The sequence below is a fragment of the Theropithecus gelada genome, chromosome 12, assembly GCF_003255815.1.
Source record: "Theropithecus gelada isolate Dixy chromosome 12, Tgel_1.0, whole genome shotgun sequence".
In the NCBI taxonomy this organism is placed as follows: Eukaryota; Metazoa; Chordata; class Mammalia; order Primates; family Cercopithecidae; genus Theropithecus; species Theropithecus gelada.
Window position 1 is genome coordinate 72,469,897 of NC_037680.1, and position 19,273 is coordinate 72,489,169.

A 19,273-nucleotide genomic window follows, 5' to 3' on the forward strand; every position below is an offset into this window, starting at 1 on the left:
GAGATGGGAGGTCGGGTAGAGAGGGGACTTGGAGGGCCAAACAGACCAGTAGTGTGGGGGTGAAGGTGGTCACCAGTCGGGGAAGTAGGGAGAGAAGAGGAAGGGTGGTGGTGCCGGGCAGATGTGAGGGTGCTGGGACTGTCCCAGGGACTGCCAGGGAGCCGGTGTGCAGGAGGAAGTGGCTCCCTAACTCTCCAGGATCCCTTCTGCCTCCTGCTTGTAGTCTATTTTGAAGTAAGGTAGTGTGATGCCTCCAACTTTGTTCTTTTTGCTCAAGATTGCTTTGGCATTCAGGGTCTTTTGTGATTTCATATGAATTTTAAGATTTTTTTTTCTACTTCTGGGAAGAATGTCATTGGTATTTTGATAGAGATTGCATTAAATCTGGAGATCACTTTGGGTAGTATGGACATTTTTACATAGTTAATTATTTCCATTTATGAACACAGAAAAAGCCACACTTTGTGCAATCGTATATGCTAGCTTTATAAGGCAGTGCTTGCATTGTTCATTGTTGACAGAAAATACACTAGAGTTCAATGTCATATCATCATAATCTTTAAACACAATACTTTTTCACATTGAGGGGAAATCTATCTAGATCAAAGAAAGTTTACTTATTCACTGACCTTTGACCTTTGATTCTGTGAACAGCAACTAGAGCAGACGAAAATCCTTAGCTGCAAAATGTGCATTCTGCTCTCAGGATTACAATAATTGTAGACAAGGATGGACCAGACAATAATTTTAAATAAGCAAACAAACCTTAACAGTTTATCTCTTTTTCTTTCCATTTTAGAGGACAAGAAAATATGCCCACATGGTTTATTATCTGAACTAACCTAATCTTTTTTTTTTTTTTTTTGAGACAAAGTCTCACTCTTTCACCCAGGCTGGAGTGCAGTGGCACTACCTTGGCTCACTGCAACCTCTGCCTCGTGGGTTCAAGTGATTCTCCTGCCTCAGCCTCCCGAGTAGCTGGAATTACAGGTGCCCACCACCACGCCTGGCTGATTTTTGTAGTTTTAGTACAGACGGGGTTTCACCATGTTGGCCAGGCTGATCTCAAACTCCTGACCTTAGGTGATCCACCCACCTTGCCCTCCCAAAGTACTGGGATTACAGGCATGAGCCACACCCCAACTTACTTTTAAATATACATATGCTCTACCTGTTGTCCAGATTTTATTTATATTGTAACAAAACAAAATCACGTCTACAGTGGACATTCTACAACATTCAAATTGATGGCATCAAAGGCTTCTTTAGGCAACTGGGTAATTTTCTCAGTTATCCAGGCGGCATTTGCCTACTATTCCCCCAGTGGGCACTTCAGGAAATCATCTTGCTTAGAACTAGATACTTCATGAGAACATCAGTGAATCCCACCACCGTTTCACCCCTGGACTCGTTAGATACTTGGTATCATCATTTGGAAAACAGAAATTTTTAAGATAAAGCAATCTATATAATGTATTGTGTGCAATGTAAAAATACTTGATCTCATGTGAAGATAACTAATATTCACTATAGGCTGTTTCTTAAATTTATTAACAGCCTACCTAATTTGTAAAGCCTATAGGCCTACCTTTCTAAACAGAATTGAATACTAGGACTTCAAAACTATTTCAGAAAGTATAATTTGGGGGCCAGGCATGGTGGCTCATGCCTGTAATCCCAGCACTTTGGAAGGCCGAGGCGGGCAGACCACGAGGTCAAGAGATCCAGACCCATCCTGGCCAACATGGTGAAACTCCGTTTCTACTAAAAACACAAAAAATAGCCGGGCATGGTGGTGGGTGCCTGTCATCCCACTTACTCGCAGGGAGGCTGAGGCAGGAGAATCGCTTGAACCTGGGAGGCGGAGCTTTGCAGTGAGCTGAGATCATGCCACACTGCACTCCAGCCTGGGCGACAGAGCAAGACGGAGTCATTCATTTTGATATGAATCTAATCATCTCGTATTAACAGTCATGAGAAATGATATTTTGTATGAGACACCTCCAGATGTTCTAAAGCACATCAAATTAGATCAGGAGATAGTGATATGCTTGGACTCATGGTGCATTAACCCATTGCAGGTTTACCTTCCATGAAAAAAAAAAAGTGTATTTTAGTTCACTTTCAATATCTACCAAAGGTTATGATAAGAAACAGCTACATGAATTCCATTTCTGCAACTGTTGTCAAAGATCACTGAGACTATGTTCAATTATCCTACTCACGATACCCTACATCTCACTTGTAGGGCATCATCTAGGCATATTTTACTAGTACTGATTTCTGAGTACTGACTCCATCATTATGAATCTGTATCTCTGGGGCAAGGGACAATGGTGAGTGGTGATGGTGATTCCTGGAATTTGGATCACTCGTATACCAAACCTCAATGACATGCAATTTACCCATGTAACAAACTTACACAAGTACCTCTGAACCTAAAATAAAAGTTGAAAAATAAAATGTGTTACCAGATGATGGCGATCCATAGGGTTTCAGGACCATTACCCATGAATGATGACAACTGTAGGCTTTATCTCTCAAAATTTGATACCATGAAAAACATCTCTTTCCCTGAAAAGTTTCAATTAACTGTTCTAATCATAATTAAAATTTGTCATACTTTCCTTTAGAAACCAGGAAGCTTGGGGCCATATTTTATAACTATAAAATCATAGCAACTGCATTCATTTTGATAATTATAAAAGTTACTTTTCTTCACTTGACCTTTGTCTACTAATTCTTTTCTTGTTAACTTGTTAAATTTGTCTTGCTTCATAAGTTACTTCAAAACATTCTTGAAAAAGTCAGGGTGCAAACAGAATAGAAAAGAATGCAATAGATGAACTAGAATTACACAAAAGACAAAGTAAGCAGTATGTTTCTCAAGAGACTTCTATTTATGGTAATATGAGGAATAGATATCCAGAAAACAACTACTCAATTCAAAACACATAAATATGCCAGGAGAATAAAGCTGAGTTTATCTTTTACAATGTATAGCTAAGGAAATAACAAAAAAATAATAATAAAGTCTAAGTGACCAAAATAAGAGAAAGCATGAGTTGAGAGGTCATTATGTGCAGAAGTGAGCAGCTGCCCTGGGGACTCTACTGATCCTTGGTGCTCTAAGCTTTGCTTTAATGAGTTTCTGGCAAGGTGGATGCATGGGAGGGGCTGCCAGGAAACAAAGCCTCAAGCTTGAGCAAAGTTGGAAGTCATAATTGGCATCCCCACTTAAAGCCAAGAACACTGAAGGGTGACACAATCTTAAAATGAGAGTTCTGAGGAGACGAAACTTCAGAATGCTGAAAGCTGACAGATCTTTGAATACAAGAAAAATAAAAATGTCCTGGTTTTGCTTTGATTCTCTGTAGAGGAAAAAAACAAAAGATGGTTGCCTTAAGAATCTGTAACCACAAGTCTATTTTCACACAGATTTGAGTGAATATTTGCACAACCAGTATTGTCCTTGAAATCATTAAGCAAGAATTCATCTAAAAACGGTCCTTGGTCTGCAAGGGCCTGGGGAGCACCTGTCACAAGAATATGGAAACTCCAAACGAATCAACTTGAACCAAGGCCTCAAAGACTTTTTTCATAAACTTCTTACAAGCATAAGTATAATAATACAGGAAAAATACCCAGAGAAATATACCACCAGGAGCAGGAGTCAGCAAACAGCAGAATCAGATCAGCAAAAACTGTGGATACTGGTAGTATCGCACACAGAGTATTAAAAATATTTAATCTGTGTAAACGGAAGTAAAAGCTTAATGAATACATCACTACATATAAAACACTATCAAAAATGACTAGGCCTATTTGAAAAGAACCTAATGGATTCCTGAAAAATAAAAATAGAATAATAAAAAAATTGGAAACTCAAAGAAAAGGATAATATCCTCAAAATGGATAATTTCATATAATGTTAAGTGAAATAAGCAAAACACCGATTACTTATAAGATGCTTCCACTTATACAAAGACATGCAAAAACTAAACATAAATTGTTTAGTAATAAACAGACAAGTAGTAAGTCTATTTTTCAAAATTAAGAACAAAAACTCCAAACTTCAAGATAGTGATTCTTTTGCTAGAAGATAGAAAGATAAGGATGTAAACAAGGAGCAAAGGGGAAGAGCTTAAAGGTACCAGCAATATTCTATCCCTCAAGATGGGCTGTGCCTATTTAGGTGTTAACTTTATTACTACTGAAGCCTTTACACACTAGTTTCCTGCACTCTTCTATATACAGCAAATATGTATAAGTTATTTTAAAAATAGAAAAATAAGGAGAACGCTTCTGATTGGACTTACAAAACAAGAAAACATTACAAGTTGAAGAATTTTCAGACATGCTCATTTCATATACTAGATTCCAATAACTATTGTGGAAATGTCGTAGATTAGATCATGAGTTGAAAATACAAAGGAGCTCACTACTACAGAAAAAGGTGTATGAGGGGAGTAATAAATTCGAGGGCAGTTTTACAGAGCTGGAAAAGCATAAGGAGGCCTACAGCAAGGCAGGAGTTTACAGGAAATGGCAGGAGAGCTACAGTAAACACTCAATTGCTGCTTCAAACCTGATCATAACTTTAATTCCTTCTCCTTAGAAAGTTTTCAGCTAAGTCCAAAGGAAGACTAGACTAGGAAAGTAGCTATATTTTAAGAGAAGCCATTTGGAAAATGGTAGTTTTTTAGCAACACTTTCTTATAAGCCAATATTATTATATTCTGTGAAGCAGAGGATACCTGTCTACAACTTTCAGAACTTACTTGAAATGAATATCATTATGCAAATTCAAGCAATCTTAATATCCTTGTTACTTACCCACTTGGAATATAATTTTGTCTCAACTCTTGGCACAAAACCGACAGCTTTAATCATGACATCATAAACATTTAGAAAGATATCTATATAGTCACTAAACTCAGGTTCAAACTTAATGGTGTCATTATCAAGAATCAGCCTCATGATGAAACCTGGATGTTCAAAAGCTCTAACAGAATCCTGCAAAAAAATTTAAAAATTTACATACATAAATATGTATGAATTGTGATAGACTAAGTAGTACACCAGTCCCAATTAGAATACATGGGAACCCACACTTCCTCTTATGACCCAGACAGCTAAGCCAAGGAAGACCTCTAATAAAAAAAAGCAAGAGTGATTCTGAGCTACAGTTGATGGTATCCAGTATCCATTGGGCCTACAGGTCAACTACAGGGTCAAAGTCCCAGAAAAACAAGTGTACATAGCAGTGGAGTTCTAGAATCATACAAGATAGAGCCCAAGAGCAGAACACTCCAATTCCAAGGCCCTGCTCATACTGTAACAGGACCTCCTTCCAGAGACAGAAAAGCTTCTTTTTCGCTAAAGTTACCTCATGGTAACTTTCTCCAGCCTTCATGACCCAAATTTCCCAATTATGTGAATTTTCACTTATTTTCACTAATCTTCACCTCTAGTCATGATAATCATATATCCTAAACATGCAAATTGACATTAACTTTTTTTTTTGAGACAGGGTCTTGCTCTGTTGTCCAGGCTGGAGTGCAATGGCACAATCTTGGCTCGCTGCAGCCTCAAATTCCTGGACCCAAGTGCTCCTCTCACCTCAGCCTCTTGAGTAGTGGGGACTACAGACATGTGCCACCATGCCTGGCTGATGATTTTTTTTTTAAGATAAATGTAATAGGTCTAAAGATGTACTTTCTGCTCTCTCACTGATAAGGATATTATTTTCCTCTCTGAAATAATTAAAACTAAATACATTCGTAAATACATATTGGTGAACTGAACCATACTTACTGGTGGTTGTGCAATTAAGTCCGTGAAATCTTGCATGGAGACTAAAGTGAGGTCCTGCAGCTGTAAAGTCATAAGTGCAGCAGCACAGTTGAAAAAAGATTCCAATTTGGCACTGCTGTCACCAGTTGGCAATTGCTTTTTTTTATTACCTTGGTAATAAATATTCTGCACTTCTGGAAACCACCTTGAAAGAACAAAAGACTTTTAAAAGTCAATGCTTTCAGTGAATTACTCCTTTTATATTAAGCATTAACAGTAATTTCTGGACATCTAAAGGTCTTCATAGAGGAGTATATTGCTAAATGATATTACCCACTCTCCGAAATGTAAGTGCTAAAATATTTCACTTCTAGGAAAAGAAATTTTAAATCTTAGCCAATAGAAAATTACTCAGTGATGTGATGCTGTAAGAAAGACATAATTCTAACTCCTGGAACTATGGCCCCTGACTTTTTGAAGAAATATACAACTAACTTTACTGGATATTACAAAATACTCCTCTCCAGTCTCCTAAATGTTATCTAGAAAATATATTTGTTAGTTTAAAGTTAAAATGTGAATAACTGATTAACCAAGGGAGGGCTTATACCATGTTCAATACTCTTGGTTGTTTCATGCTATTCTATCTGTTTACAGTTACTTGAAAACAATTTACAAATCAACAAAATCAGGTATTTATTTTCTCATTCCCCTTAATGTGATACACTGAAAGAGCGTCTGATGTAAAACAAAGTTTCAAATGTGTATGTGTCCTTCTAATAAAAGGATAACAGTGTAATTTCATATATAGGTACATAATGATGATAACAAGCAAAGTTTTCAACTTATAAAACCACTCTCCAACACTACAGAATTTTAAAATGTTATCTTTTTTCATAAGAGATAATGAATTTTTTAAATAGTCAATATAATTTCAGGAGTTTCCTGAATGTTCCAAGAGAGAAAATCTAAATTTGAAATATATTTATTCATCCCTTTAACAAGTATGTGTTGAGTGTTTACTACACACTAGGAATAGCATTGTAGAAGATATAAAAAATATGGTATCGGCCGGGCGTGGTGGCTCACATCTGTAGTCTCACCACTTTGGGAGGCCAAGGTGGGTGGATCACCTGAGGTCAGGAGTTCAAGACCAGCCTGGCCAACATGGTGAAACCCCGTCTCTACTAAAAACACAAAAATTGGCTGGGTGTGGTGGTGGGTGCCTGTAATCCCAGCTACTTGGGAGGCTGAGGAAGGAGAATTGCTTGAACCTGGGAGGCAGAGGTTGCAGTGAGCCGAGATGGTGCCACTGCACTCCAGCCTGGTGACAAGAGTGAAACTCCGTCTCAAAAAGGAAAAAAAAAACAAACAAACAAACAAACAAACAAACATGGTATCATGGCAATGTGTCATAACAGAAAAAAAGATCTAAAATAAAAGGATAGAGATATAATTTTCCATTTAAATAATGAAGAGGGGTTTCATAGTGAAGATGGCAATTTCAGCAAAAAAAATAAAAAGACAGAAAAGAGAATGAGGAAGGCCCTGAAAGATTCAAAGTGGAAGAATTATAAAGAAAAATAAATGGAGACGGTAGGGTTATCAGATCATTTCAGTGTCTCAAATAGACAATAGAATACAAAACAGGAAGAAATATATGAGGGAAGATCCAGTTCAGGCAAGAGATGAAATAAGTTTAGGTCTGCAGAACTGGAAAGAGGACAAATATGATGTACTTTTAAAAGTATTCAATTGTTCATTCTCTCAAAAATATTTATATGACTCCCTATTATGTATGAAACATTTGGGGTACAAAAGATTTCTTAATTCTCAAAGTGCTTATATCAGTGAAGGAAAAGAGGCACATACATAAATAAATAAATATTATTTTTAAAAAGGACTTAGAAGAGAACAAAGTGCTGGAGGCATTCATAAGGAAGAGATTGCTTTTGATGTGATAACAGTAAAAATTTCATGAAAGAAGGGTCATTTAGGCTGGTTATTAAAGGACAGAAGAGAGTCTTCTCCAGTAATGACCTGCATCAAACATTGTAAATAGTGTAAACCACAACAGTCTGCTGATAGTGTGCAAGAAGTCCTCATTCCATTTTAATCTCTTAACCTCTAATTCAATCTTTATAATTAGGCAAACAAAGATGACAATGCTGAGACCCAGAGTTTCAAGTTTTCATAGCACTCCCATCTCACAAATGAAAACAAATAAGGAGTAACTAATTACTTTAAAAATCAGTAATTAGTAAAAGGGGAGAACAAAGAGCCTTCAGATTTAGTCCACAGATTTTTAACAGTGGTAAGGTGTGGTTACAGACTAGTCATAGAAGTTATATTCTGTTTTATTTAACATGATTATTTCTACAGGCATGATCCAAGGTGAAAGTCTTTTCAGAACTGAGGATGGAAAAGACAAGTTAGATCGATATTGCAGAAAACCTTTAAAGGCATATTAAGAAATACGGACTTCCTTTCTCAACAAAAGGGAGGCACTGAACTGGGGAATATTTTAAGACTCATCCAGCAATGGTTTACAGGCCAGTCTTGAAAAAGAAAGATACCAGAGACAAAGTAATATGGCAGTTATTCAGATTTTGCAATAGGCTATATGGAAGGTTAAGAGGGCCAGCCAAGGGTAGTAGTCCTGGGGATTAAGAGGAAGGGATGCACATGCAAGTTGCTTCTGAGAGTAGATAAAAAATAGTTGATGGTCATAAAATAAGTCTCCACAAATGTAAAAGGTACAAAATCATTAATCAATAACAGAAGGACACTTAGAAATTCACAAATATGTCTAAAGTAAACAACACATTTCTAAATAGTCAATGACTCAAAGAAGAAATCATAAGGGAAATTAGAAAACAAGATGAATGGAATGCAGGGAATTCCATACCATAACTCAGGGAATGCAGCAAAATCAGTGATTAGAGGGAAATTTTTAGCTGTAAACACCTACATCAAAAACAAGGAAAGGCTGGGCATGGTGGCTCACGCCTGTAATCCCAGCACTTTGGGAGGCTAAGGTGGGAGGATCTCTTGAGTCCAGGAGTTCAAGAACAGCCTGGACAACATGATAAGGGTCTGTCCTGTCTCTACACACACACACACAAAAATATTTAGCTAGGCATGGTGACATGCGCCTGTGTCCCCAGCTACACAGGAGGCTGAGGTGGAAGGATGGTTTGGGCCCAGAAGGTCAAGGATGCAGTGAGCCATGTTCATGCCACAGCACTCCTGCCCGGGAAACAGCATGAGGCCTTGTGCCAAAATAAAAAATAAATAAATAAATAAATAAATAAAGGGCTGGGCGCGGTGGCTCACACCTGTAATCCCAGCACTTTGGGAGGCCAAGGCAGGCGGATCACAAGGTCAGGAGATCAAGACCATCCTGGCTAACACACTGAAACCCCATCTCTACTAAAAATACAAAAACAAAATTAGTTGGGCATGGTGGCGGGCATCTGTAGTCCCAGCTACTCAGGAGGCTGAGATGGGAAAATGGCGTGAACCCTGGAGGCAGAGCTTGCAGTGAGCAGAGATCCCGCCACTGCACTCCAGCCTGGGTGACAGGGCAAGACTCCACCTCAAAAAAAAAAAAAAAAAAAAAAAGAAAATATAAAAAGAAGAGAAAACTAAACTCAAAACAAGAAGAAGGAAAAGGGAGGAAATAAAGAGGTGAGTCCAAACAAAAAAATACTGAATAGAAAAATAGAGAAAAATCAACAAACCTAAAGTTGGTTGTTTAAAAAGATCAACAAAACTCATGAACTTATAGCTAAGCTGATCAAGAAAAAAGAGCAAAGACTCAAATTGTTAAAATCAGGAATAAAAGGGGAGACCTTAATACTTACATTACAGAAATACAAAGAATTAAAAGGGAATATAATACACAATTGTTTCCCAACAAATTTGATAACCTAGAAAAAATGGACAAATTCTACAAAGACAAACACTACTAAATCTGGCTTAAAAAGAAATAGAAAATATCAATAAACCTGTAGCAAGTAAAAGAGATCAGATTAATATTAATAATTTACAAACTTTGCAGGAAAAAAAGGCCAGGACTAGATGGCTTCACTGGTAGTTCTAACAGCATTTAAAAAATTAACACCAAACCAAATGTTTGGTTTGTAAAGAATTCACAAACCAAAAAGGAAAAGAGAAAAGAACACCTTCTTACTCATTCTATAAGGTGAGTATTACTATACCAACTACAAAGACATAACCACACATGTACACAAAAACTACAGACCAATATCTCTTATGAATAAAAACATAAAAATCCTCAACAAAATACTAGAAATCCAAGTCCAGAAGCACATAAAAAGGATTATATGATCACATGTGATGGCTCATGCCTATAATCCCAACACTTTGGGAGGCTGAGTCAGGAGGATTGCTTGAGTCCAGGAGTTTGAGACCAGCCTGGGCAACACAGTGAGACCTTGTCTCTACAAAAATGAATAAAATTAGCTGGGCACATGCCTGTAGTCCCAGCTACTCAGGAGGCTAAAGCATGAGAAACACTTGAACCTGGGAGGCAGAGGCTGCAGTGAGCCAGGATCGCACCACTGCACTCCTGCCTGGGTGACACAGCAAGGCCCTGTTTCCAGAAAAAAAAAAAAACCAACGGGATTATCTCCATTCCATGAGCAGGTAGAATCTACCTCAGGAATTCGAGGTTGGTTCAACATATGAAAACCAATGTAATATACCATATTAATAGAATGAAAGGGAAAATCCCATGATTATCTCAATAGATTCAAAAAGCATTTACAAAATCTAATACTGCATGATAAAAAAAAAACATGTCTGCTCTTGCTGCTTCTATTCAGCATTGTACTGGAGGGTCTAACCAGGGGAATTAGCTAAGAAAAGGAAAAAAAAAATAACCAGATAGGAAAGGAAGAAGTAAACTGTCTCTATTTGCAGATGATATGATCTTATATATAGAAAGCCATAAAGAATCCACACACAAAAACCATTAAAGCTAATAAATAAGTTTAGTAAGGTTGTAGAATACAAGATCTATATGTAAAATTCAGTTGTATTTCTACACACCAGCAATAAATAATCTGAAGATGAAATTGAGACGACCATTCCATTTACATAGCATCAAGAAGAATAAAATACTTAGAAAAAAATTAAACCAAAAAATGTAAATACATTTTTGTATTTACATTTGGTATTTCGAGAGAACTAAATAAATGGAAAGACATCCTGTGTTCATGAATTGAAAGACTTAACATTATTAAGATGTCAATACGCCCAAAATTAATGCACAGATTTAATGCATTCCCTATTAAAATCCCAATGGCATTTTTAAAAAAAAGGACAAGTTGATACTAAAATGCATATAAAATACAAAGGACTCAGAACAACAACAATTTTTCAACTCAGAAAAATAAGAACAAAATTGGAGGACCCATACTTCCTTATCTCAAAACTTACTACAAAACGGTTTGGTACTGGCATAAAGACAAATAGGCCAATGAAACAGAATAGAGAGCCCAGAAATAAACCCTCACATATATGCTCAAATGATTTTCAGCAAAGGTGCTAAGACAACTCAATGAGAAGAGTCTTGCAAAATGATGCTCAGACTACCAGGTATCCATATGCAAAATAATGAATTTGGGCTCCTATCTCAGACCACGTGTAAGTTAAAATGAATTTGGTTTGTAAAGGTCAAAAAGGCCTAACTGTAGGAGCTAAAACTATAGAATGATTCATTCTGTTTACCACACAGGTAAACAGGTAAATCTTGGTGGCTTTGGATATGATACTGATATGGTTTAGCTGTGTCTCCACCCAAATCTCACCTTGAATTGTAATAATCTCCATGTGTCAAAGCTGAGGCCAGTGGAGATAACTGAATCATGGGGGCAGTTTCTCCCATACTCTTCTTGTGGTTGTGAATAAGTCTCGTGAGATTTGATGGTTTTAAAAATGGGAGTTCCCCTACACATGCCCTCTTGCCTGTCGCCATGTAGGACAGGGCTTTGCTCCTTATTCACCTTCCACCATGATTGTGAGGCCTCCCCAGCCATGTGGAACTGTGAGCCAATTCAACCTCTTTCCTTTATAAATTACCCAGTCTCAGGTATGTCTTTATTAACAGTGTGAGAACAGATTAATACAGATACCAAAAGGCACAAGCAACCAAAGAAAAAACATAAATCAGACTTCATTAATATCAAAAATATTTGTGCTTCAAAGGACACTATCAATAGAAATATTTGCAAATCATATAATTGATAAGAATCTAGTATCCAGAATATACAAAGAACTCTTAAACCTCAACAACAAAATATCAGATATTTTACATGTCAATAATAAAAATCAGACAACCCAGTACAAAATGAGCAAAGGGTTTGAATAGACATTTTCCAAAAACGACAAATAGACAATAAGCCCATAAACAGATACTCAACATTATTGGTCATTAGGGAAATGCAAGTCAAAATCACAGTGAGATACAACTTCATAACCATGAGGGTGGCTACAAGCAGAAAGATAGACAATAACAAGTGTTGGAGAGTATGTGTAGCAATTGGAATCCTCATAAATTATTAGGAATGTGAAATCTTATAGTCACTTTGGAAAACAGTGCAAGTGTTCCTCAAAAAGTTAGAATTACCATATAACCTAGCAATTTCACTCCTAGGTATACAGTCAAGAGAACTTAAAAATGTATTTATACAAAATAAGTTGTTCATAGCAAAAACAGCCAAAAAGTGGAAACAACCCAAATGTCTATCACCTGATGACTGGATAAATAAAATGTCTTATATCCATACAATGAAATATCATTTGGCCATGAGAAGATATGACATACTGATACATGCTATAATATGAATGAACTTTGAAAACGTTATGTTTCCTGTAAGAAGCCAGGCATAAATGACCATATATGAATACATATATGAACTTTGAAAACATTATGCTTCCTGTAAGAAGCCAGGCAAAATGACCATTTCATACTGAGATGAAATGTCCAGAGTAGGGAAATTCACAGGGACAAAAAATATATTAGTATAGTTACCAGGCACCTTTGGGTGGAAGAATGGGAAATGACTGCTAACAGGTACAGAGTTTCTTTCTAGGGAACATTAAGTCATTCTTGTGTTGCTATAAAGAAATATCTGAGACTGGGTAATTTATAAAGAAAAGAGGTTTAATTGGCTCATGATTCTACAGGCTGCACCAGCATGGTTCTAGCATCTGATTCCAGTGAAGTCCTCAGGAACATTATAATTACGGTGGAAGGTGAAGGGGGAACAGTCATGTCACATGGCCAGAGCCAGTGCAAGAGAGCAAGGAGGAAGGTGCCACACATTTTAAACAACCAGATCTTGTGTGAACTCAGAGCAAGAACTCACTTACTATCACGAGGACAGAACCAAGATATTCATGAGTGATCTGCCCCCATGACCAAAACACCTCCCACCAGGCCACACCTCCAACACTGGGGATTACGTTTCAATATGGGATTTGGAGGGGACAAGCATCCAAACTATATTGCATGGTGAAAATGAAAATGTTCTGGAATTAGGGGTGATGGTTGCACAACCTTGCAAGTATATTATCAGCTACTGAACTGTACACATTAAAGTAGTGATTTTTATGGTAAATGAATTATTTCTCAATAAAAAGGAATAGCAATACATTGGGTATCCCTGGAAGCAGAGCTAAAATTTCATGCTTTCCTACATGAAATTTCAAAAGAGAACAAAAAAGTCCCAAGGTTTTCAACTTGGCCTCGTAATGGTTCACAACAGGAAGAGTAGCAGATTTGGAAGGAGAATAAACATTGCTAGGGACATGCTGAGATCCACGACATTCAACTAAAGATATTCAGTGTTACATTGGGTCTGAGCAAAGACGTGTTGAGGAATACCTAAAAGCACAGGCAAGAAAGGCAAAAATTAACAAACAGGATAACATCAAGCTAAAAAGCTTTGCATAGCAAAGGAAACTATCTAGACAGAGTAAAGAGACAACCTACAGAATGGGAAAAAAATGTCTGCGAATTATTCATTGTACAAAGGATTAATAACCAGAATACATAGAGAACTCAAACAACTCAACAGCAAAAATCCAAATAATCTCACTAAAAATGGGCAAACTGATCTAAATAAACATTTCCCAAAATAAAACGTACAAATAGCCAACAGGTATATGAAGAATGCCCAACATTCCTATTCATCAAGGAAATGCAAATCAAAAGCACACCGAGATATCATCTCACTCCAGTTAAAATGGCTACTGTTAAAGTACAAAAAATAATAGATGCTGGCAAGGATGCAGAGAAAGAACTCTTTCCTTCCTTCCTCCCTCCGTCCATCCCTCCCTCCCTGCTTTCTCTCTCTTTCTCTCTTTCTTTTTTTCTTGAGCCAGAGTCTCGCTTAGTCACCCAGGCTTGAGTGCAGTGGTGTGATCTTGGCTCACTGCAACCTCTGCCTCCCAGGTTCAAGTGATTCTTCCACCTCAGCCTCCCAAGTAGCTGGGATTACAGGTGTGCGCCACCACACCCTGCTAATTTTTGTATTTTTAGTAGAGATAGGGTTTCACCATGTTGATTGGTGGTTTCAAACTCCCAACCTCAAGTGATCCACCCACCTCAGTCTCCCGAAGTGCTGCGATTGTAGGTGTGAGCCACCATCCCTGGCAAAAAGGGGAACTTTCATACACTGTTGAGAACACAAATTTGTGCATCCACTATAGACAACACTATGGAGATTCTCAAAAAACTAAAATTACAACTACCATGTAATTCAGCAATTCCACTGCTGGGTATATACCCCAAAGAAAGGAAATCAATATATCAAAGAGATAGCTGCACTCCCATGTTTATTGCAGCACTATTCGCAATAGCCAAAATACAGAATCAACCTGGGCCCATCAGTGGGTGAATAGATAAAGAAAATGTAGTGTGTGTATGTGTGTTTGTGTATAGTATATAAAATGTAAATAAAATACAAAATGTATATAAAATATAGTATATAAAATGTAGTTTATATATACAATGGAATATTATTCAGTCATAAAAATTAATATAATCCTGTCATTTGCAGCAACATGGATGAGCCTGTAGGACATCGTGTTAATTGAAATAAGTCAGGTACATAAAGATAAATATCACATGCTCTTATTCATATGTGGAAGCTAAAAAAAAAATTGATGTCATGGAGGTTGTAAGTAGAATGGTGGTTAAGAGAAGCTAGGAAGGGCAGGGATGGGATGGAAGATAAAGAGAGATTGGTTAATAGGCACAAAAATACAGTTGATAGAAGGAATAAGTTCTGGTGTTTGATAGCAATGTAATGTGACTATAGTTAACAAGAATTTATAGTATATTCCAAAATAGCTAGAAGAGAAGATTTGGAATGCTCCCAACACAAAGAAATGATAAATGTTTGAGGTGATGGATATGCTAATTACCCTAATTGAATCATTATGCATTGTATGAATGCATCAAAATATTCCATTAATATATGTACCCTATACATATGTGCAATTATTATGTATCAATTTTAAAAATTGGTAAGACAGGCCTAAAGCTCAGAATACAAAATCTTGAGGCAGATGAAATCACGAAATTGTTAAGAGAATATAAAGAAGAGAGATAACAACAAAGATCTGGGGAACCCTACTTGTAGGGAATAATAATAAGTAAAGCCAGAAAAAGATAAATGGAAGAAGAACTAGAGAAACACAGCAGCACAGAAAAGCGGGTTTCCAGAAGTCTGGGTGATAAACCACACACTGTGAGTAAAAGTGGAAGATGAGGATGACGAAAAGGCATTTGGGTTTGGGGTAGAAGTCATAATTAATCATTTGCTAATTGTTTCTCCTCTGTGAGCTGATGCTCTGCCTTTTGGTCATGACAAACACTTTCTGGCTCACTACTTAAAGTATAGTCAGAGAGTTCTTCCCTGAGAATCAATCAGGAAGCATCAAGAGATACAGCTAATCAATCTGCATTTCTCAGCAAAAAATAATTCAACAAAGGTTTGTACTCTACTCTGTAATTTGACACCCATTGAACTAAAATTTACAGTGGTAATGTATTCCTAGGGTAGAACCCGGAAGTTACAGATCAAGATAATTTATTTGTATCCTGTACTTAAGAGGTCACTTTCTTCTCTGTAATTAATTATGGGTTTTCATTTTATCACCTCTTAACTCTGTTTTTACAGTAACTAAATACTAATATAAAATAGAAGGCTAAAGTTTTTTTCAAGTAATATCAGACAAAGAATTTTATTCTAACACATTGGAGAAGAAAGCAAGATAATGGAAATATTTTATCTCAAATTATGAAGATATCTTTCTAAGTAACTTCTAAAAATCATGAAGCTATGCTAGCAGTTTTATGTTCTCTGCTATCTTAAATTTGACCTAATTCTAATGTCCTGTTTACAATAACTTAATGACCCATGAGAGAAAGAATTTTCCGAAGTTGTTTCAAAGCATACCATCTGGTTGCCAGATTATGAATTATCATATGTGGCTATTCCATTCTGAAAATCCAATCCATGGAGATATTCAATTATCATTTGATAGGTCTGCCTTCCAGTGACATTTTTAAATTCATTTAAATGATACACATTTCCCCACCTAATCATTATTTAAACTCTTCTGCTTTCCTCATCCAAAAACAAAATGAAAGGAGGTACAGAGCCTAGTGTATTAACAGTAGATGACAAATAAATATCTGGTGAATAATGAGTAGGTAACCATTCTCTCATGGTATTCAGCACCCCTCTCAAAGGATAGGTACAAACCAGACATTTAGAAAAAAGTAACCATTTGTCATGAACATTTTAGTTTCTGCACAATCTATGCTGTGTAGAACATCTGGACAAATATTACAGACTAAGATAATTAAACATATTATATTTAAATCATGTAGAAATGATTTAAAACATATTAAAATTGGATCTTCTAAAAGCAGTTAAAATGCAGTAGTCCACCATCATATTTTTAAACTTATGCTTTCCTACATGAAATTTCAAACCTTTACATTTTAAGTAGAGTCTCTTTGGCAGATTCCATGTGTCTCATGATAATGTTCTGAAAACTTGACAGCTCTAATGCATCCTGGCGATTATGAAATTCTTTGATATCAACTAAACGTAATTTTCTGCAAGAGATAAAATAAACAGTAATTTAACAATGACTTTTTTTGGTATTTAATATTTTATTAATTGGTCCCTTCTTAAAAATATCATATTCCTAGGTTTAATCATTAAAAAATTGTGTTCCATATAATTAAATGTTAAAGAACATGAGATATTCTAATTTTAAAAATAATTCATATAATTAAATTCAATAGGAACACAACAAAATATGTAACTTCACTGTGAAGTAGAAGAAAGTTGCAATAACTGGGATATGAAGAATAGTTCAAACTGCTTTTGCTTTTAAACTGTAATAATTTAAACAGGAAAAGCAGAGGGCTCAATGCTTCTAGGATCCACTGCTCTGAAAAAAAATTGCAGCCTCTCTGAAAAGAAAGTGGCCCTCATTTCAGGCAGCCATGGGGTGAAGGAGTCTCACATCTAATCAAGAACCTTTTGAGCCTGTCTGATTTTTTAAAGAATACAGGGATTACGGGAGTCAACAACTTTCAGTACAAACCCTCTTTTGACTACAATGTTATAGATCTTTGTTATACACATGGTTTACTCATCTAAGTATTTTCTCTGTCAGGTTAACAAAAATGAAAGATAATATTAGCATTAGTGTCATTGTGTTCTTAAAAAAATCACATTTAATGTTTCCTTAACGACCAATGTAAAATACTGGTTAGTAAACAAAACACACTTCAAATCTATTTCCTTACATTTCTTCCACAAGCAAAAATTCATCTGAGTTATAATATACTCCATACATGACATTGATAACAATTAGGCACAAAGTAGGTATAACCATTGCTAGAGAACCAATGTGTTATTCTGCATAATTGAGCAATGTAATGTTTTAAATAAAATATGTCTAAAATATAGCATAATAGTACATAGTAAACATAATCTGATCTCTTTAGCTTCCTAGTTAATGCTTTCAACATTATTTTACATTTTAAAATTGCAGCTGTAATCAGGATGCAGATGCCTGTGGTGTGAGATAGCACTGAATAAGTAGTAGTTGCAAGGGCACAAGCTTTGGAATTCACCTTGCCTTTGAGCCACCACACCAATTTTCCTTAGTTTCTTCGTATTCGATTTGAAACAGAATTCGAGGCACAGAGTACCATCTTTGATGTTTTGAGATTGAAAGGTTTTACACAGTACAATAATTTTCCCATGAAATCTCTCCAAATAACATTGCCCATTTGGTCAACAGGATGAACTGTTAAGAAAACAGGAAAAATACTACCAGACACTGTTCTTGCTTTCTCAGGATGGTCCCTACAATAACACAGCAGTGGAACAATAGTTTAAATCATTGGTTTAAGACAATAGAAAGGATCAGGAAAAAAGATATTACTCACTATGTGTTAGCTTCAATTTGGTTAGCAGAAGGAAATGCAAGTCTCTTTAAAAGTTTCATGATGATGAGTCTTCTAATCACCAAAATAACTTCTTGATTTCAATTTTATATTAGTAGAACCAAATAGCTTCAAATCACCCAGACCATGAAACTCAGGATTGCCTCTGAACTCTTCCTATAAATCTTCCCATATCCAATCAGAAGTGAATTTCTGTAGACCCATCTGTTGGTCACATATCCCTCCTACCCTCACAACTGTCACTTAATGCTCACCCCAAGCTGAAACCCACCCTGACCCGTGGCTCTGTCACTGATTTTCAGGCAGGAGGAATTTCAATAGTCCTGGCCCAATACTCTGGACTCAGCATCAAGTCAGTCTCTACCTTTGTTCTCTGGTTCTCAAAACTAATCTTCTCTCTTCTTACCAAGACCAAGTTTCCCACAGAAATCTCACTCGAACTATCTACATTTCTTGGTTGTCCCATAAAATTTTCCCTTTCTTAGGAACATGTTTTGCTTTTGTCAGTCCTCCTTTTTTGTAACTTTCAAAGTAGCACACTATAGGCAGTGTCTTGCACTTGCTTTTTTCACTTAATTATCTTCTCCTGGAGACTTTTTCATATTAACACATCAAGATTTTTCTCACTCATATTTTATAACTACATAATACTCCACTGTGTATAGTATAACTTATTTAACTAGACTATCAATGGATGCTGGCTTGTTTCCAGTCTCTTATAAACAAATACCATAAATAGCATTATAACTATATAACTTCTTGCATTCTCGGGTACATCTGTACAATACTTATCCAAAAGTGAAATTGCTGGATTCAAGTGTTACCTGCAATTTGTAATTTTGATAGGTATGGCTGGGATTCCCTCAAAAGGGAGCCCATTTCTTCAAGCCTTACTAACAAAATGGGCTATCAAATTTTGTAATTTGTGGGGAAAATGGTTTCTCA

At 36.4% G+C, this 19,273-nt stretch overlaps 1 protein-coding gene across 1 annotated transcript in view; it reads right to left on the minus strand.

Moving 5' to 3' along the window:
• Positions 1 to 19,273, minus strand: part of DNAH7 (dynein axonemal heavy chain 7) — a 340,938-nt gene that overhangs the window by 270,181 nt on the left and 51,484 nt on the right. Inside the window, exons 10-12 of the mRNA XM_025404220.1 lie at positions 16,841 to 16,960; positions 5,818 to 6,001; positions 4,837 to 5,016 (exon numbers count right to left, since the gene is read on the minus strand). Of these exons, the coding sequence (XP_025260005.1) occupies positions 4,837 to 5,016; positions 5,818 to 6,001; positions 16,841 to 16,960 (484 nt within the window). The remainder of the gene's footprint in view (positions 1 to 4,836; positions 5,017 to 5,817; positions 6,002 to 16,840; positions 16,961 to 19,273) is intronic.